At 37.6% G+C, this 22,159-nt stretch overlaps 1 protein-coding gene across 1 annotated transcript in view; it reads right to left on the bottom strand.

The window, feature by feature from the left end:
• Positions 1-6,728, bottom strand: part of LOC149138544 (putative DNA primase large subunit) — a 127,811-nt gene extending 121,083 nt beyond the window's left edge. Inside the window, exons 1-6 of the mRNA XM_089446597.1 lie at positions 6,444-6,728; positions 6,004-6,065; positions 5,779-5,882; positions 5,569-5,650; positions 5,402-5,461; positions 4,968-5,025 (exon numbers count right to left, since the gene is read on the bottom strand). Coding sequence (XP_089302723.1) covers positions 4,968-5,025; positions 5,402-5,461; positions 5,569-5,650; positions 5,779-5,882; positions 6,004-6,065; positions 6,444-6,639 — 562 coding nt within the window. The 5' untranslated portion in view covers positions 6,640-6,728. The remainder of the gene's footprint in view (positions 1-4,967; positions 5,026-5,401; positions 5,462-5,568; positions 5,651-5,778; positions 5,883-6,003; positions 6,066-6,443) is intronic.
• Between the last annotated feature and the right edge of the window lie 15,431 nt (positions 6,729-22,159).

Raw genomic sequence — 22,159 nt, 5'->3', positions numbered from 1 at the left:
GATCATCTTAGACTTGATCCAAGTCATTTTCTAGAAGTCTTTATAGCATAAGTCAGTCTCCTTAATTAATTCCCTTTAATAACTAAATGGTGGCTAATTAATTTAATTAAGGCATTTCATAAGCTTATCTTGTGAAACCTTTTCTGGGTTTTGGAGATATTGTGTTCCTTAGGCTCTTAGACAAAAATCAAGACTAAAACACCTGTCTGATGCTACCATATCATCAAAAACTAACAAAGTTTGCTCATCCACATAGCATGTAAGAGTGAATATAGCAAAATGACGTGTGTGATACATATCTACAACAAATTGCATAAACATTAAAGCTTTAGATCACCTCTAAAGCCCAAAGGAATTATGCTACAACAAATAACCACATATCATCAAAATGATCCTTTATATTGGGATCCTAATCATAACGCATGCCTTGATCCATTAGGGACATTAATAATAGTGTTGGCTTACTCCATCACCGAATCTAAGGGGACATCATTACATAAGCTTGGGTTAGGGCTTGGGGGGGAGGATCACCTATTTTTGTACTTCGCCTTTTCTTTAGGCAAAGAGGGACCAATTCAAACGAGGTTAGAACAAAGTAATTTTGGCCAATTTGGGAATCAATTCAATTATTTTTGTAAACCAATTGATTTAATCTAGTCTCATGATTCCAATAACATCTAGCCAACTCTAGTCTATAAGTAATCAAACAAATGGTAGTCTAAAATGTTCAAAGATGCAAGCAACTAAGGAAGCAAATGAAGGTAGAAGGCCTTCTTGGTTTCCTCCTCTTGACCCAAGGACACTCTAGCAATGCAAAAATCTTCAAGTCAACGATGGACTCCAAATAGTCTATTAAGGAAGGCTTAATGAGAATGGCAAGAGCATTGACCAACAACATTGACAAGCTCAAGGAGCAAGTCATGATTCCAATTCATTCCATTCAAAGAACAAAGTCAACAAATGAAACTCTAGCTTAGGAGGAATATCTAACTATGGTGTCGAAGCATCAATTTTTTGGGGACACAGTAGCAAACAACCAAATTATGATTGAAATATCTCAAAGGCATGAGAAAGGAGGAAGGAAATACCCAATTCACATGACAAGAGCTTGAGCTACCTAACACTCTCAAGTAACAAATCATGGGGATAAGAAACAATTACTACTTTTTGTTAATACACATCTTATATATTGTGTTAAAGTTTATATCCAAAGGTCATATAGGGTAAAGCATGTTTTCTTTGTCACACAAAGGCCAAAGATCTTTTAGAATAGCACAACCAGAAACAAGGGAATTCTCTTCACATAAGCGCTAAATGTTGTTATTTTATCCTAGGAATTATGAGGCTATTCTATTTTGATTCATGAAAAACAGTCATAGAGACTATCATCTCATGCATTTATGCAGTCATAACCTAAAATGAGAGCCATCCAAACTTTGTCAAGATTTGGCAACTACATGTAATATGATTTGAGCTTTTTATCCTACATATTAATAAAAATAGTCTTTGTATTGACCTTAGGCTCCTCTACATTAGTATGCCTAGGACATTTGGAGGGACAAGACGTGGAGTTTTGGTTGCACATTGCTTTAATAAGATTCTCGCCATCTATGTTCAGCACTTCATCAATGCCATCTTCTCTCATGGTTCTTAATGGAAGGTGAGCTTCAACAAAAGTGAAGGCCTATTAGGTTCATCATCTTCATAGTGCAAGGATGATGCACCTATCTTATAAGTCGCAAGCTTTTGCTTGGCTAGTCATATATCAAAGGATTCCTTCTAAAGTTGAATGCGTTCAAAGTGATATTTAAGATGGTCTTTGCCCAATGTGTCAACAACTAGAGACTCAAAAGCATATCTTTTGGAAGTGTCGATTCCCCAAGCACTTGGAGGTTACTAAAGGATCAACATTCTATGTTGTTTCAAAGTAGGATTCATTTACGTGTTTCTTTGTTTGGGGATAGTCACTTTCTTGTGCATGAGGCCCTTGTTGGTCTCTAGCATTATTTATGGATCATGATGAATTTTGTGCTTTAGACGCTCAAACATAAGTTTGTGTTTGATCAAGAGATTAGTTATTGTCTAGCTTCAGTTCTTTGTGGAAGGATGAGGTACATGATCATCTTTTAGCAAAAAGGTCATTGTTGATCAAGGACACCCAATGTTTAGATCCCACTAATTATTCAAATGTTTTTTCCACTCTAGTCACTCTTAGGAAGAGATAAAGAGGCTCATTATATATACCAATGTTGCAGTAATTGTTATCGGGATATTATCGACGAGGGGAAAAAATCGTAACATACAAAAATATTCATTTTTTTCCAATTTTTTTAATATATAAAGCATATACAACATAAAATAAATACATTGACACATAAATATGATAAAAAAACTAATATATAAGATGTGTAATATCATTTCTAGTGCTACATCACACATAACAGTGAATCATGTCCTGAATAGTAAGTCCTAACTCCTGAATCCCAACTCAGCCTCAAAATATCAACAAAAAATATAATATTGTATCTCATATCATGAGCCATAATGTCATATACAATGAAATGAACCAAATAACTAAAGTCTAATACTATTGATTTCCTCTGCCCCTCTAGATGTAGATGCCAGTGGAGTTGGCAGTGGACTCTGTTGTGCTCTAGAAGTTGAAGAACTAGGAGCTACAGGAGGTAGACCACGTCCTCTACTGGTGACAGGGGTAGTCTGGGTAGGTTGTGTCACCTCCTCCTCCTGTTGCTCTTCCTCCTCATCAAAAAATCGGAGAAAAAATAAAAAATAGAAATTTCTTCTTTTTTTTCCAAAAAGATTTTTTCCCAAAAAATCGCGATTTTTTCAAGTTATCACAATTTTTTGTAAAGAAAACACAAAGAAACAAAAAAATAAATAAATAAATAAATAGGGTAAAAACCAGGCGATAATATAGCCAAACTCAAAAAATCGTGATTTTCCGATATTATCGCGATTTTCGCAACACTGATATATACCCTTCTATTTTTTGCATATCTAATTGTAAATGTTAGTATTTCTTAAAAAAAGAGTTAATGTATTACTAAAAGATATATATGTTTAACAATAAGATATATTATCAAATATATAAGCATTATATAATAATATATGCATTTAATTAAAGACATGGAATTTCTTTAGGGCCATTTTTGAGGTCCTCTTGTGGAACAATGCTTGCATTAGGGTCAAAATAGGCAATTCAATTGAGCCACATTCCTTCTACATTATCACTGTCCTCAAACATGGATTGCAGGTTCTTGTCCCTTACTTCTAAATTCAATTACAAAGAAGGTATAAGTTCCTCCCTCAGCCCCCACCACAATTTCAAGTCTTCAAAAAACAACTCCTTCCTCATGTCAATAGTTTCCAAGGGTCATTATTACAACTCTACAAGAAAAAGAAAAATTGGTAGTTCTTCAAAACATTTATCTGCCATTTTCCTACTCATTCGTGAGGCTCCCCAACAAGTCCAACCTCCCTCTCTAATAGTAGGATCCCATGAGGCCCCTCAAACAATTCTACTTGTTGATCACAACTAAATTGCCCAACTTCTTTTGGTTATCCAAAACTCAGTTGTGGTTCCAAGTTGGACTAACAACCCTCCTCCCCATCCTTATTTGACTTCACTGTCTAAAGCAAAGTCCCCTCCTCCCCTCAAGATCTTGAGTGAGCTCTCTCGTGCTTGAGTAAAAGAACTTTCCAACGAAAACATGAATAATAAGAATAAAAAAATTAACCTTATCCTAACATTTTTGTAGATTGGATATACTAGGGCAATTCTAAACCAAAATTCAAATTTCATGTATAATGTAATTTATGTGTGAAGGGGGCTCATTTGTACCACTTTCAAAACAAGGAAAGTCATGCTATCAAGATTCAATGCTTCACGAAAGACCCTAGTTATGGCAATGCAATTCTCAACATGAAACACTAGCAACGAAAGTTTAGTCCAATAACTGCACCTTTGGGATTTTCATAGCTTCACAACGCTTTCAATTTTAAATCTTATTGCTGATCTTTGGCATAAAGAATCACTCCAAAGTATTGGTGACCATTTCAGGAAATTCTTAACTCACAAACCTATTTCAAAATACGGATTAGATATCGATGCCAAATATTGCATGAAATGGATATAAGAAAACAACACCCATAATAACTAATCATAGAATTCGATGGAATTACTTGGAATTGAGTCCTTGATTTGAGCACATGACCTTTCGATACAAATATTCTCATGTATATGGCTAAAGAATCTCCTCTTGCCCTTCCATCAAGCCTCCTAACTAGTTCAAGGAGAGGAAAAGCCTTCAAAGAAGAAGAGAAGGAAGGAAAATTTGTATTGGTTAAGCAAATGTCAAAAAGGAAAATGATGAACCCTTGACATCCAAACATAGAAAAATCATGGATTAAACAAAGATCGAGAAGAAAATACACCCATTGAAAAGAAGAACAAAACTAGAAAAGAAAGACCCGTAATATTTCTGCAAACCAAAAAATACATCTGACTACAAAGAGCAGTACAACAAAGGAAGCTACTAAAGAAAACCAACTTCAAAATAATTTAAAGAGGAAAACAATCAACATTTACAAATCACCTACAAAGACCAAAAAAAATTAGAGGAAAAGAGAAGAAAAAAAGAACAGCGGGAAAATAAATTACAGGCCATACAAAAGAAAATTGTGCAAACAATTATCTTGCATCATGTGTAATCATGTATGCACCCTTTTTTATTAATAGAAAACTTGTTCAAAAGATATATGTATATGATTACTAGGTGTGTGTGTTGATCCAATCCAACATTGAGAAATCCAAATTTCAAAAAATCGCACACTTATAAGCAAACCGACGAACCCTTGCAACTTACGTATGTTTGTGTGCATGTACGTGTTTAAAAGTTTAGGAAATTCACTGACAAGCTAATCAAAGTGTCCGAAATTGACCTTACCATTAGGAAGAGGTTGGTTAAGTGAGCGTGCAACTTGACCCAACTTGTCTTTCACCGTCTGTAAAAGCAATGGAACAAACAACATCTTAAGTTATAAATGCTTCAAGATGAATGCTTAGTATAATGGTCAAAACAAAGCTTTAACATTAAGTACCTCTATCTAAGAACATGAAACCAGAGCTATTTTCTGTATTTTTTCCTGGCATCCGTATTTGCCATTAAAAGCAGAACATATCAAACAACAATTTTTATTGTTATTTATCGGAGAATTAATCCTTTCTAGTCTCTACTGGACAATCTATTCGTGACACATCTACTAAAACCTCATAAAATCCGGATTTTTTGTGTGTGCCATACAAAACCCAAAAATTGCAAATGCCAATTACAAGTTTAAAACTTTCAATCTGTACATAAAACATTGACTGTGATTTCACCTCAAACTCTGGATTTGTAATTGCTCTGTAGGGAAGCTTACATTCCTCCATGAACATCCTCTGCAGGCATGTATAAACAAATGAGAGGACTACATTTCACTATGACCAAACAATTCAGAATTATAAATGATGTGTTGTTATAATTATCCATGTGAACATAAGTTTACCTGGGCATCTGGGTGTTCCAGACGAAAACGATGACGGAAAAGAGTAGTCTCCATCTGCAGGAACCATCTCCGAAGCTCTTCCCTGTAACAAAGATTCAATACATAAAAAGAAAAACTTTTCAGATAATCTTAAACAACGGATTGCAGAAAGGCCAAACATCAGCAAGCTAAGATTCTGGGATAATTTAATAAAAAGGCATGAATCCTTACGTTCTGCAGTATACCAAGCGCAACACAAAATGCGATATAATATCTTTATTGATCATGTCAGCTGCATTTGGAGTCCGCATGTGCTTTCTCCACAACTCGCTCACCTTAAAAATATAAAATATTCAAAAAATCAATATCGACTCAATTTGTTTGAAAATCATGACTGTAAACAACTTATGGAAATCCTTAGGGACATGATAGAAAAAATCAGAGTTATAAGAATACCAAGCTTTCCAGTTCTTCCGATTTTTTGCCACGTGACAACGCATCTTCGAGACCCTTAAGAACTACAATGGGCCACAATAAAACTGCTTTAAGAACCCTAAAACCTGGAATGCTTGAGATTCATTTAATATTTAAAAAAATACCAGTCATCAAAGACTTCTCACTGTAAAAAATTTATATGCGTTAACAGGCAATTTACAAATACAAAATCGTAACGATTAATCTATACATTGAAAGTTAAATGGTCCCAATTCTGTAAATATTGCAGGCAGCCTGAATGTAAATGCTTAAAATGAAAAGAAAAATTATATATAACTAACAAAAAAACAAACCTCCAGTAGGAGAAGAGGAAAATCCTGCTTCTCTAAATGTACTTTAGAGTAAAGTAGAGTAGTCGAAGCATAAATTTCCACTATTGAAACAGTAAAAAGTTCGATTACCTCTGAGACGATCCACAGCAAATAATTCAAAATCTTCGAGGGATACTTCGAGGGGAGGAGCCGACTGGTAGAATGAAAGCTTGCTGGATCTGTTATCGAGCCTAGATTTGTATTTCGACGCACTTCCGCTGCCAATGGCGGAGGCAGGAGAGTCCTCCCCTGCATAACCCCTTCGGCTGGAGCTCAGTATTTCCATCCTGTCTCTCCCCGGCCAATACAAACCAGAGAATCTCTAATCCATAGTTTCCTGTATATAAATGTGATCGCAAGGTAAGCGCGGGAAAATATGGTTCCTATTTATAGTTTTATTTTATGGTAATATTGTTATATTAATTTCGATTAATATTATTTTGTTTTGTTTTCTATTTTAAGTTATTATTATATTAAGTTTGACGCCCTGAGATCCCTAATGACCGCCCATTGCCGTGCTACTGCAACCTGCTCCCTGGAGCTTTTGAGCTCCGCAACCTGGGATCTAGTGAGATCATCATATAGGTAGATCATTTTGGGGAAACCGGTCTCCTGAAGATTTGAAAGGGAGGAAAATGGTGGACTCAGATGGGCGTTTTGACATGCGTTCTTGATAGCCAGATATAACACACGCGTGGTGATGACAAGACAAAAAAAATAGTGTGTTATATCGGGTTATCGGGGTGCATGTCAGGGCGCATTAACTTTGCTATAGAGGTGGAAATAGGAGTTTCCATGACATTACACCATTGCTATAGAGGTGGAAATAGGAGTTTCCATGACATTACACCATTGCTATAGAGGTGGAAATAGGAGTTTCCATGACATTACACCAAGGCCCAAGGGTAACTCCTATTTCTACCTCTATAGCAAAGTTAATGCGCCCCGACATGTGCTCTCCATAGCCATATATAACATGCACGCGGTGATGAGGAGAGAAAAAAAACAGCATGTCATATCAGACTATCAAAACGCATATCAAAATGTATTAACTTTGCTATAAAGATGGAAATAAGAATTTCTGAATCGGATGCCAAACCAAGCAAGTTAATTATCTCGTATGCCTGAGAGGGATAAATATTGCTAGCCGTATAGGGATAGCGCTGAATCGAGCAATAAATTGCGAAGTTTTTTTTTTTCCGAAGGTGGCAAAACCTATCAAACTCAGGTGTCAAACCAACAGTGAGGACAACCATCTCTGGCTGCTATCCGCAAATGTCGATTTGACTCATCACCGTTATCAAGGAAAACCACGCCACCTGTAATAACCCGCTGGTGGTCCGTAAGGGAGCAGGCTTTCACTCCTGCCAGATGCCTCTGGGTCTTGGGCCGTTAACCTGTTTCCTTACGTCCGAGGAAGACGAGCTCTTAGCCAAGCAGAAGCAGTTTTACGGCATACTCCAGGCCGGAATAAATTGCGAAGTTACTTAGCTCTACGGATTAACAAATGTTTTTCGGGCACATTTTATTTATAGCTCATCACGAATAATAATAGTAGGAGAGTAACGAAATGAAAGTAACCGGCTAGAGTGGTTTTTAATGAAAAGGGTAGGGAGAGATGTTGTATTAATACTTGTTAAGTCAAAATTTAATAGTAATAATACAAAATATATAAATGCAATATTTTTTTAATTCTAAAGTATATAGTATTATTATATTGTATATAATAATTTTATTATAAAAGTATATAAATTTTGATATTTTGTTTAACTATAGTAATAATATAAATATTTAATAATTTTGATCATTTGTTTAACCGTATAATTATAATAATTGATGATATATGTAAATAATAATATAAATGTTTTACGGTATAATTATAATAATTGATGATATATGTAAATAATAATATAAATATATAATAAATTTGGATTTAGTTGATTAGATTTTCATTCAAAATTTTAATATATAAAATAATAATGGGTTCAAACAAATTTCCCTTGATTGAATGATTTTTATATTTTTAATTTATATATATATATATATATATATTAATTTTAATTTTAATTTATTTAAATTATTAAGTTATTTTTTCGTTATTTGTAAATGATTAATTTTCTTTTTATTTTTTACAATAACTTAATATCCGTTATTAAATATTTTTTTGTAAAATAGAATCAATTATTTTCTAATAAAAATGAATCTAAGTTTTATAACTTAAGGTTTATATAGTAATTTAGTATTCAATTTTATTTGACTTTTTCCAATCTGAAACAAGGTGTATCTCCACTATTTAAACTTTTGGATAGATTGGATTTTTGTCTTTGTGGACAATAGTTGGTTCCAAACTAGACCAGTAAAAATTGAACATGTGATTAATCTTGAAGGAAAAAAAGAACTAAATGTATCACAAAACCCTGAAATCAAAGAATAATAAATTAATTAGTTTACTTTAAATCATTATTGGTAATTGTTTTAGCTAGTTTATGTATGACTAAATTGTGTTTTGAGTAGTTGCGACCCACGGGCATTTAAGTAATCAAAATCACCTATGGATCACGCCCAACCTGGCTACATTAGCCCTTAGCATGGCTAGATTTTTGCTCACAGGGTTTTGAACTGCTGACCTTTTGGTGAATACTTACAACTACTAGAGAGACATTTGAATTCAACAACATTCACACAAGTGAGACATTCAATATGCAACACACAAAGACACCAGATATAAGCGAAAACTCATGAAGGGAAAACCACAAATTTTCACTGAAGTGATGTGAAGGCAAAGCTCCAACTCCCCTTATTACATCAAATTTTTTGAAGGCCACTGCATACAGGAGGCTACTACCTTCGATTTCTTCTGCAAGCTACAACTTGCAAGGAAGCTCTTACTTCCTCTTCTACAAAATACAACTTGCACTTTTTCAAGCTACCACCTGAAAGGAGATAACAATTCCCTATCAAAATACAAATGGATTTTATTGGTTACCTGTAACACCCTCATCCCACATCTACCCAAGTAACCGGCCAACCGAAGTAAATATGCGACGAGAGGCCATTATAATGGGATTCAACCTCCTAGATGACCTTACAGAAGTGGAATCGACGAAAACACACCACACGGACCTTCCACATCAGCAACAGAACTCCCAAGAGCCATCCCGACCACTCAAGTAATCAGCCCCTGAGACCAAATAAAGTTTTAGCCCATTAAACCCCCGAACGCTCCATTGATATGGACAAGGGTGCATCTGGGAGGCTTTGGATGCTCCCACAGCATGAGTATACATGCATCTAGGGACTTTTCTCCTCAGACCTGTGCCTACAACTCCGGGATTTGTGCCACTTTTTCAGGCCCAAAGCCTAGGTCACTACCCATAACTCAATGACACTTTTAGAACTGAAAGATAACAACAAAATAAGGATACAAATGCAATTACTTGACTGGACCCCTACTAGCCATGACAAGCATTTCGTCAAACATGTCACAAATATGTAATCTAAAGGTTTAAACAACAAATATGAGCATAGGGGTCTCATACTTATCTGAGAATTGCCAAGAAGCATTATTCCCTTATATCATTAGTTTCATTATCATCTATTAGGTCACATATTGTTGGAAATAGCAACAAGAAATGCTAAAAATAGCATTACTATAAATAGCATTTCAGGATATACTCCAACTCTTTTGGAAATAGCAAAAAATAGAAATGCTAAAAATAGCATTGCTATAAATAGCATTTTGGGATATATTCCAATTTTGATTTGTCCTTGAATCAAAATTGAGAATTAAAATTTGAATTTAGTCTCACTAGCTATTTGAAAAATAATTAATTAATTCATCTTGAGTTAATTAGTTGGAGAAATTCAAACATGAAGTCTTTGTGAAGACATGCAACAGTTATCCCTTAATTAAGGAGATAAGGATGAGTTGTATTTGAGTTGTAATTAGTTAGCTCAGTTAACTGAGTTAAGTCCAGTTAAATTAGTTCCAAACAGTTGGAGGAACTAATTGTGAGTTCAGTCAGTTAATGCATGCATGCATGCAACTAGTGTTCTCCAGATAACTGAATATTCTCTCATAAATAACTCATGCATGTCAGTTCAGACAAAGACCCAGTTGAGATTAAAGGAAGGGACAGTGTACTATCAGTTGGAGGAATTTTCCTATAAAGGAAACTCATCCATGCAGAAGGAATTAACTCCTTCAGGATTGCGCAGTTATTTCAAAGGTCAGTGTTGTGTGTGAGGTGAGAATCACACAGGTTGCAGCTGGAGGACCCAAGAGAAACTGCGCAAGGAAATAGGAGGCTTGGAGGACTGAAGGAAGGCATATGTGTTGTCTATTCTATCTATGAGCAGCAGTGAGGGATTGTACTGAGAGCTAGATAGCTTGTGAGCTAAAGCTTTGTGTAATCCTGAGATATTTCCACTTGTATGATAATATAGATAGTGGGGTTTTTAGCTGAGGCTTTCCCCAGAGTATTCTTATGTGTTTCATGTGTATGATTTCTTCTTCTTTGTTATATGTGTTCTATTTGATCTTGCTCAAAATCGATTAAGCTTCCGCAAGTTTGTTTGTAGAAGTAGATCAAGTATTTTGCTTTAGTATATTGCATTATTTGGTGATCTACAGTGAGAATTTCTACATGGTATCAGAGCTAGCTGATCCATAGAGAAATTTCTACATGGTATCAAAGCAAAGGTGATCAAAGCGGAGAACAATATACAAAGAAGGGAGAAGTTTGAAGTTTGAAGTTCTTGATTATAGAAATCGAATTCTTATCACATCTCAAATTTCACCAATGGCGTTCAACGGTTTGAGACTCAAGTATGCCCTGGATGGCAGCTCGAATTATATAACCTGGAAGGATCGCATGGAAGCGGTATTAGAGGACAACAGTTTGAAGGACTTCATTGATCAAGAAGTCCCCAAGCCAGCAACTGCTAATGCCCAAGAATTAGCAGAATGGAAGAAATGTGTGGCTAGAGCAAGGAGGATTCTTCTGGAGGGATTTCGAGACCACATAGTCTCGAGTCTCCATGGGAAGGAGACACTGTTTTCAATGTGGAAAACATTGAAGGATCTATATCAGAACAACAGCGACCAGAGGAAGTTGGCACTGAAAGACAAGCTTCGGAAAATCAAGTGTGAAAAGGGCAACACGATCTCTACATATCTGAACAAGCTCACCACCTACAGAGATGAGCTTGGAAGTGTAGGAATCACGACAGCCGATGATGATATGGTGATTCTTGCTCTCCTCGGTCTTCCTAAGAGCTAGCATAGCTACCAGGACTTAGTGAATGGAAGAGAGAAATTATCGGATTAGGAACAACTATGGTCGGATCTAATGCAGGAGGAGATCAGGAAGAGCACCAGAGATGGTTCTTTATCTAAGCATGATGATGAATAAAATCTAGCCTTAGCCATTAAGGCAAGGAAAGGGAAGGAGAAGAATTCTCATTCCAAATCGAGTTCTTCCCGTGGTGGGAAGAAGATTGACAAATCTAAAGTGAGATGCTTTAATTGTCATGAGGTGGGCCATTATGCAACTAATTTTCCATTGAAGAAATCCAAGAAGGGATCCTCGGAAGGATCTGAAGGTGAGGCATTGGCCTCTCAATTCGAATTGGATTTTACCCTCATCGCATACATGGTTTCATAGATGATGGGTTGTGGTTGGTTTCTTGACAGTGGAGCCTCATTCCACATGACCGGCAATAAGAGTTTGTTCAGTACCTTGGAGGAGAAAGACCTCCAGATGCGCGTCGAGATGGGTAATGATGAAAGGTATAGTGTTTTAGGAGTGGGCACGGTTGCTTTTCAAAGGGAGCATGGAGCTCTCATTACCTTGACAGATGTGAAGTATGTGCCTGGACTAAAGAAGAACTTGGTATTGATTGCGATGTTGGAGGACAAAGGCTATGATGTCGTCTTCAGTAAGGGAAAGGTTTTCCTTAGACACATTGCCACGAGACAGGTGAAGCAGATCGATTCACGAGTCAAGAACCTGTATGCTCTTGAGGTTCAATATGCATGCAAAGCCTTGAGGAGCAAGGTAAATGTTGGAGACCTGGTGGTTGAGAGGGAGAGTACATTACCTCTCAACATGCAGCCTCAGAAGAAGTCTCAGACAATTGTGGAGGAGCCACAATTGGTGAAGTAGTTTCAGGAGGTTGTGGAGCAGCCACAACTGGAGAAGCCGAGAGGAGATCAAGTGGAGGCATCCACTCATGCAGAGACCTCTAGTAGGGGGAAATTTCGAGCCAAGTGGGTAGAGGGATCACATGCAACCATACCTCCAGGTGTGAGGTGGGGCGATGTGAAGAGATAGTCCCAAGAAGGCTGAAATAGGGGCAGGATCCTTGAGGTACCCAACCTCTTTGATTAGACCTTGCTACGGGAGCCCCGGCAAGGAGTAGCATGATTGGCTGAGTGGGTAGAGATCGATGTGGATGGAGCGGCATAGGGAGCTTCAGCATCAGAGGGTGTTTCTACCCCAACAAGGAGGTCAGTTGGGAGATCAGTTACTTGCTTCTCAGTAACTGAGTTGCAGTGCAGCATTGGGCAGCACGATGCAACATGACGAGAGGAGGTGCAGTGCGGATGCAGTGTTGGGAGATAGAACCAGCAGCAGCATGGATGCAACAGGAGGAATCAGCGTGATTGATGTAGTCAGAGATCAAAGTGACAGAGGCTAGAGCAGTCAAATTCTGAAGAGCATAGTGGTGCAGAGTTTTTTTTCAGTCGACGGAGGCAATAGCAGTCAGAGACTTTGATGACAGAGGCATCATTCTGATTCAGGTTGGATATTTTTTGTGTTTCTAGAGTTGCTCGAGCAACAACACTTGAGAGAAGTGTTGTATGCAGAACATTCCAAAGGTTCAGGATCGGGTTCGAGTTGAATGCCTTTCTTGTTGAGAGGGAGTGTTGGAAATAGCAACAAGAAATGCTAAAAATAGCATTGATCATTTCAGGATATACTCCAACTCTGTTGGAAATAGCAAAAAATAGAAACGCTAAAAATAGCATTTCGGGATATATTCCAATTTTGATTTGTCCTTGAATCAAAATTGAGAATTAAAATTCGAATTTAGTCTCACTAGCTATTTGGAAAATAATTAATTAATTCATCTTGAGTTAATTAGTTGGAGAAATTCAAACATGAAGTCTTTGTGAAGACATGCAACAGTTATCCCTTTGATTGAGGAAGTTATCCCTTAATTAAGGAGATAAGGATAGGTTGTATTTGAGTTGTAATTAGTTAGCTCAGTTAACTGAGTAAAGTCCAGTTAAATTAGTTCCAAACAGTTGGAGGAACTAATTGTGATTTCAGTCAGTTAATGCATGCATGCATGCAACTAGTGTTCTCCAGATAACTGAATATTCTCTCATAAATAACTCATGCATGTCAGTTCAGACAAAGACCCAGTTGAGATTAAAGGAAGGGACAATGTACTATCAATTGGAGGAATTTTCCTATAAAGGAAACTCATCCATGCAGAAGGAATTAAACTCCTTCAGGATTGCGCATTTATTTCAGAGGTCAGTGTTGTGTGTGAGGTGAGAATCACACAGGTTGCAGTTGGAGCACCCATGAGAAACTGCACAAGGAAATAGGAGGCTTGGAGGACTGAAGGAAGGCATATGTGTTGTCTATTCTATCTATGAGCAGCAGTGAGGGACTGTACGAAGAGCTGGATAGCTTGTGAGCTAAAGCTTTGTGTAATCCTGAGATATTTCCACTTGTATGATAATACAGATAACGGGGTTTTTAGCTGAGGTTTTCCCCAGAGTATTCTTCGGTGTTTCATGTGTATGATTTCTTCTTCTCTGTTATATGTGTTCTATTTGATCTTGCTCAAAATCGATTAAGCTTCCGCAAGTTTGTTTGTAGAAGTAGATTAAGTATTTTGCTTTAGTATATTGCATTATCTGGTGATCTACAGTGGGAATCTCTACATACATTGTTCATTCATTTACAAATCAAAACATAAGGAGAGACATACATCATCATTGTCATAATACATGCTTATAACCAACATAATAACAACATAAATATCAAGGATACATCAGCCATAGAATCCACATATAAACTAGTACATTTACACATAAGATACCAAGGAAAGAACCTCTTATTAATGAATGCAAAAGATAACCCGGGATGGGACTACCACGTTCCACCCAACCATAGATTGGCTGAGCCAAATCTCTCTTCAACCATTCACCCCCGTGCCATATTCCAAGCATGAATGTGGGACTCAAACCAAAAGAACCAACCAGGGCATCCTGAGGCTAAACCACCTCACCCTCATCAATAGAAACCAGGCTTTACCGCAATCCACACCGGATCACTAGGCCAAAACAATAAACATGTATAACAAGCTTTACCATGATCTCTGCGAGATCAATAGGCCAAAACAAGCATGGATGCCATCGAATTTCTCCACCTACACCATGAGGAATTTTCTTGTCTCCTAGTCTCTCAAGATTTACCGCAATCCACAGTCTGATCTAGGGATCACTAGGCCCTAAACCGAGACTCCACCCTCTAGGATTTATTGTATATCCTGTCATTCACCAGCAAGGATTCTTAGGCCTAATCAAGGGCAACCACCTATAAGCTTTACCGTATATCCCGCTATTCACCGGCAAGGATTCTTATGCCCACCAAGGCACACAATACCTGCCTTTACCGTAACCCAGAGTCTGGTTTAGGGGTCACTACATAATGAGAGAGCTCCAAAATTGAACTAACAAAAGGTTACAAATTGATCCTCCCAAGCCTTTTTATCAATGAGGCCTCTATTTTCTTCATTTTCGATTATTTTCCTCCATTTTCCTCCTCACATGCAACCTGTGACTTTTCACCTTCCTTTTCTCCTAATTTCCATTATTTTCATAAATAAATGTGGCAAAAATGCCATTTCTCCTTTCCAAAGTCTTAGCCATTACCTTTGCCAATTTCATTAGCCATAATAAACCAATGAACACCCACACTAGGATGTTTTGCCCAACATTAAGCTTTTAATAAGTGTCCCATCAACCTTGGTTATTATTTTGCCTTTATTAACTTTTATTACATGGAATTTTCACCAGGGTTGTTACATAACCCTCACCCTCAGGGGACAACATCCTCGGTGTTCAACCACACCTATACCTCAACAAAACCGCTGAAAAGAAAATATATTGTCGATGGAGCTATATAACATAGCTCAATGCAATATTTACAATGATCACCCTGCTGAGAAGCAAACCAACATGACAACATAACATCATAATAACATGTCACCCATACCGATTATTGGAGCTTTATAACTTAGCTCATGGTGGCATTTACATCCACATACATATGTACATATACCAAACATCACTAAAACATGTATCAAAACATATATACCAAAACATCCGCTCAACCAGTGAATGAGGAAGGATACATAGCCTGCATCTGATATGTCATCTCCCATGTAGCTTTATCGGGCCCAAAGTTCTTCCACTACACTTTAACCTGCTCGATTGCTCGGTTTCGGAGCATGAACACCTTTTTCTGCAATATACACTAAGGCTTCGACTAGAATTATCCATCTAGCTCCACTTCAATACAGACCAATCAATCACACGATCAACATCTTTAACATACTTATTAAGCAATGACACGTGTAAAAAATCATGGAATTTCACTGTCGGAGGAAGTGCAAGTTGATAGGTCGTTGGCCCAATCCTCTCAATAATCTTGAAAGGTCCACAAAATCGGGGTGCCTTCCTGGCACATGATCTAGTCTGCAAGGAGCTCTTCTTCGATTGATGCAAAAGTACATCTATTCCCCAACCTGGAACTAATTGAATAACCTATTTTGATCTACCTAGCTCTTCTGCCTATCCTGTGTTGCTTTCACATTCTTCTTGATTACTTGCATTTCCTGCTCCATGTCTGCCAACATGTTCAGTCCAATCAACACCCTATTAACTAGATCACTCCAACTGATGGGAGTATCAAAACTTCGCCCATACAATGCCTCGAACGGACTCATCTTCAAATATTATTGATATCCATTGTTGTAAAAGAACTCTACCAGTGGAAGATACTCTTCCGACTTTTGTTGTTGATGCATCACGTACATCCTCAACATGTCCTCCAATATCCTATTGACCCTCTCAGTTTGTCCATCTGTCTATGGATGATAAGTTGTACTGAAGGCCAACTTTGTACCCAAACCTACAAATAGATCCTTCCAAAACTTAGAAGTGAACTTCACATCCCTCTCTGATACAATATTCTTTGGAACACCATGCAATCTGACCACGTCCTTGATGAACACCTATGCCACGTCACTAGATGAATACGTAGTCTTCATTGGAATGAAGTGCACAACCTTTGTCAACTTGTCCACAAAAACCATGACGGAATCATGTTGTCTCACTATCCTCGGCAAACCTGTGATAAAGTCCATGGAAATGACCTCCCATTTCCACTATGGAATCACAATCGGTTGTAGCAGTCCACCTGGATGCTTGCATTCTACGTTCACATGCTGACAATCCAAACACCTAGCCACAAATTTTGCTACATCCTTCTTCAAATTTGGCCAATAATAGAATTTCTTCACTCTTGTCAGCGTCTTTTGATAGCCTCGGTGGCCTGAATATGGTTTTGCATGAAACTCCCTCAAGTCACCTTCTTGAGCACATTGTTGTCTTGCACATATATCTTATCTCTAAACCTGGCCAATCTAGCTATTGTAAGACAATAGTCCACATCCTGTGCACCTGCACTTGTACCACTACCTGAACATGTACATGTACCACTACATACCTGTACCTGTACTCTGCTGCAACTTGTGCACAATCTCCATATACCTGTCATCCTTTTGACCTGCCTGCAAGATCCTATCTTGTAAATTTGTCCCATAGAAGCTCATAGTTGTTATGTGATTTACATGTATCTGTTGAAATATGGCAACAAGAATATTCCAATTTAATTTGTCCTTGAATTAAATTGTGAATTAAAATCGAATTTAGTCTTAACAGCTACTTGGAAATAATCAATTAATTTATTTTAAATTAATTGGTTGGAGAAATTCAAGTTAGAAGTTTTTATGAAGTCATGCAAGAGTTATCCCTTAAATTAAGGAGATAAGATTGAGTTATATTTGAGTTGTAATTAGTTAACTCAGTTTATTGAGTTAAGTCTAGTTAAATTAGTTCCAAACTGTTTGAGGAACTAATAGTGAGTTAACAGTCAGTTGATGCATTAATGCACTCAACTAGTTCTACTCCAGTTAACTGAAGATTCCCTCATTAGAAACTCATGCATGTCTATTCTGAGAAAGACCCAGTTGAGATTAATGTTCAAGGACAGTGTACTATCACTTGCATGTGTTTTCTTATAAAGAAAACTCATGCATGCAGTCAAGTAATAATCCTTGAGGATTGCGCAGTTTTGGAGGAGGATCTTCCACTTGGTAAAGGCAGATCATCCACAAGGAACAACGCAAGGAAATAAGAGCTTGGAGGGTAGAGAGGAAGGCTGGAGAGAAGCCAAGATTGCCTGTGAGCATCTGTGAGGATTGTACTGAGAGTAGGCCAGCTATGAGAGCTAAGGCTTTGTATAATTCCTATGTATTTCCACCATGTATGATAATACAATAGTCTGGGGTTTTTAGCTGAGGCTTTCCCCAAAGTATTTTCATGTGTATTGTGCCATTGATTCTTCTTCTTCTGGTTATATTGTTCAGCTCGATCTTTAAGCTTCCGCAAATTGGTAGTAGAAGTAGTTTATAGTATTCTGCTTTGATGTATATTGCATTATCGGGTTAACCTACATCAGATTTTCTATAGTATCTGCCTATTAAGAGCATCTGCGACCCTGTTCTCCTTTCCCTTGATGTACCTGATCTTCAAGTCAAACCCACTAATCATGGCCAACCATCTAGCTTGCATGGCGTTCAAATTCAGGTGGTCAAATAGATATCTCAATCCACTATGATCACTCATCAATACAAACCTCCTGCCAAGAAGATAGTGCATCCACATATTCAATGCATGAATGATCGTTGCCAACTCAAGATCATGTGTCGGATAGTTATGCTCATGCTCATTCAGTTTCTGTGACTCATAACACACTACTTGTCCTTCCTACATAAGGACTCCACCAAGTCCTCTCTTGCAAGCATATGTACATACTACAAATTCTTTGTTTGAATATGTGATCATTAACACATAATCATGTGTCAAAAACTGCTTGAGATGCTCAAAACTGGCCTCACACTCCTCTGTCCATTCAAACTTCTTACCTTTCCTCTGCAATGATGTAATAGGATAAGAAATCTATGAGAAGTTCCTGATGAACCTCCTGTAATAACCTGCCAATCCCATGAAGGATCTCACCTCATCTACATTCCTAGGAGCTACCCACTCCATGATAGCTCTTACCTTTTCTAGATCCACTGTTATTCCCTCCTTGGAGACAACATGTCCCAAGTAATGTACCTCAGTCTGAAAGAAACTGCACTTGTTGAGCTTAGCATACAATTGATGCTCTCTCAACAACCTCAACACTGCTGCTAAATGCTCGGCATGCTCTTCCTCATTTTTAGAATATACCAATATGTCATCAATGAACACAATAACAAACTTGTCCAAATAGGGACGCAACACATTATTCATCAACACATAAAGGTAGTTGGAGCAATAGTCAAACCAAATGGAACTACAACAAACCCATAATGCATGTACCTGGTCTGGAAAGTTGGCTTGTAGATGTTCTCCTCTTTAATGCGTACCTGATGATATACAGATCTCAAATCAATCTTTGAGAACATTGCTTCTCCCTTCTATTGATCAAACAAGTCATCAATCCTCAGAAACAGATACCTGTTCTTGATGGTCACTTTGTTCAACTGCCTGTAGTCAATGCATAATCTGAGAGTAGCATCCTTCTTCTTCACAAACAATACCAGTGCGCCCCATGGCGATACACTTGGCCTAATGTATCCTTTATCAAGCATCTCTTTCAGTTGTAACTTGAATTCTACCAACTCGGGTGTGCTCATCCTGTAGATGACTTTGATGTTGGAGTTGCCCCTAACACTAACTCAATAGAAAAGTCTACTTCCATGCAAGGTGGAAACTTTGAAATCTTTATGGGAAACACATCCTAAAACCATTGTAGAACTGGGTACCTGCTCAAAACATCTACATCCTCAACTTCCTTACCTTTGTCACTAGAGATATGCACTACAAATAACACAAACCCTTTCCTGCGACTACGCTTGGCCTACATAGTTGTCACCATCCTAACTGATGTGGCTTTCTTCTTTCCCTGTAAGACTCTTGGTTCCCTATTATCATCCAAACACTCAATGGATTTTCCATAACAATCCACCTTGGCCCTGTGAAGTTATAACCAATCCATACCCAATAACATATTATATGATCCTGACGACAATATGTTCAAGTGCGTTGTTGTAGATATGCCATTCAACTCAAATGAACAAGATCTTACCCAATGATGAACTCTTTTCTTTGTAACTGTAGCCAACTCCACTAACCAAGATTATGCATTCACTTCTTTATTTAAACCACACTTATCCACCAAGTCATGACTAACATAACTATAATTAGATCTAAGGTCAATCAAAATACAAATAACGTGATAACAAAGCTTACCATCCATCTCAATGATAGATGCCTGATGGTTTGTCTGTATGTTATCTAGTGCTACATAGATCCTAAGAATATTTTGTCCAACATCCCCAACAGTCTGTGCCTCCTGTGAACTATAGATATGAGGCCTACCACCCTGATATTGTGGACAATCTATCTTAAGGTGTTCCTTACCGCAAGCCCAACACTCTAACCGTCTGCAAAAATTCTCAATGTAGATTAAACTGATTATGCAATGTACTAAAGCAAAATACTTAATCTACTTCTACAATCAAACTTGTGGAAGCTTAATCGATTTTGAGCAAGATCAAACATAACACATATAACAGAGAAGAAGATTCAATCACACATGAAACACAGAAGAATACTCTGGGGAAAGCCTCAGCTAAAAACCCCGCTATCTGTATTATCATACAAGTGGAAATATATCAGAATTACACAAAGCTTTAGCTCTCAATCTATCCGGCTCTCAATACAATCCCTCACTGCTGCTCATAGATAGAATAGACAACACATATGCCTTCTCCTCTGTCCTCCAAGCCTCCTATTTTCTTGCGCAGTTTCTCCTAGGTCCTCCAGCTGTAACCTGTGTGATTCTCACCCCACACACTGCTATGACCTCTGTAGTAACTGCACAATCCTCAAGGAATGAATTCCTTCTGCATGCATGAGATATTCACATGGGAATATTCTAGCAACTGATAGTACACTATCCCTGCCTTTGATCTCAACTGGGTCTTTGTCTGAACTGACATGCATGAGTTATTTATGAGATAATATTCAGTTATCTGGAGAACACTAGTTGCATGCATGCATGCATTAACTGACTGAACTCGCAATTAGTTCCACAAACTTTTTGGAACTAATTTAATTGGACTTAACTCAGTTAACTGAGCTAACTAATTACAACTCAAATACAACTCATCCTTATCTCCTTAATTAAGGGATAACTTCGTTAATCAAAGGGATAACTGTTGCATGTCTTCACAAAGACTTCATGTTTGAATTTCTTCAACTAATTAACTCAAGATGAATTAATTAACTATTTTTCAAACAGTTGGCGAGACTAAATTCGAATTTTAATTCTCAATTTTAATTCAAGGACAAATTAAAATTGGAATATATCCTAAAATGCTATCTATAGCAATGCTATTTTTAGCATTTCTTGTTGCTATTTTCAACACTGTCCAATACCATAACCTCTATGATGTTGTTGTGATCCATGTCCTTGTCTAGTTGCATTGAACTTCTTTTGCGGTGCCACATTTTCTTTCTCTTCTACATTCTGAGGCCTTATTCTTTTCGGCTACCATTTACCTTTACCTTTATCTTTCTCTTTCCATCATTGTTGATGTTCATTCTTACGCTTTGACAATTCATATCAATGCTTCAATTTCCCAATTACTTCCTTAAGTGACTGAGGCTCATCATACTCAATATGATCTCTAAATGCCAATGGAAAACCACTAGAAAATCGTTGAACTTTAGCCTTCTCATCTTTAAGATACAGTGTATACCTCAATAGCTCAAGGAACTTGGTCGTATACTCCTCATCTGTCATTGATCCTGTCTTTAGCCCGTAGAATTCTTTGGCCTTACCGTCGTAGTACCTTTCTGACAAGTACTTCTTCCTAAAAAGCCTCTTGAACTCATGCTAACTCAAGTCCTCCATCCTGATGTCTCTGACCCACTTCACATCTTCCCACCAGATATCTGCTTTACCTTTCAGGCTGAAGATAACAATTTTGGTCTTCATGTTTTCTGTGTACTCATGCAACTCAAAGAACTTTTTCATCCTAAGTATCCAAGCCTCTGCATCTTCTGGCTTCTTCAAGTCTCCATTAAAAGTAGGTGGCTTTGCTTTCTTAAACTCATCTAGCAAATATCCCCTATCACTCCTCCTGTAAGGGTGATAACGATGACGATCATGATGCCCATCAGAACCAAACTAGAATAATACATGTGTCCATTACCTCTCTTATCCGGAGTATCCAACAACTTGTCATCTCTCACTATGTCATCTATATCCGACCTGTGACCACCATGAGACCTACTACCATAAGCCCCATTAGTTCTGTCCTCCTGTCCATGGTTGATCCGAAGTGGCCCCTGTCGCTACAATTCTGAAAAACTTTGAAGG

The sequence above is a fragment of the Pinus tabuliformis genome, chromosome X (genome assembly GCF_031772625.1).
Source record: "Pinus tabuliformis cultivar Carrire ecotype Pingquan chromosome X, CPIR1, whole genome shotgun sequence".
Taxonomy (NCBI): Eukaryota; Viridiplantae; Streptophyta; class Pinopsida; order Pinales; family Pinaceae; genus Pinus; species Pinus tabuliformis.
This window is presented reverse-complemented; position numbering and strand designations above follow the sequence as displayed.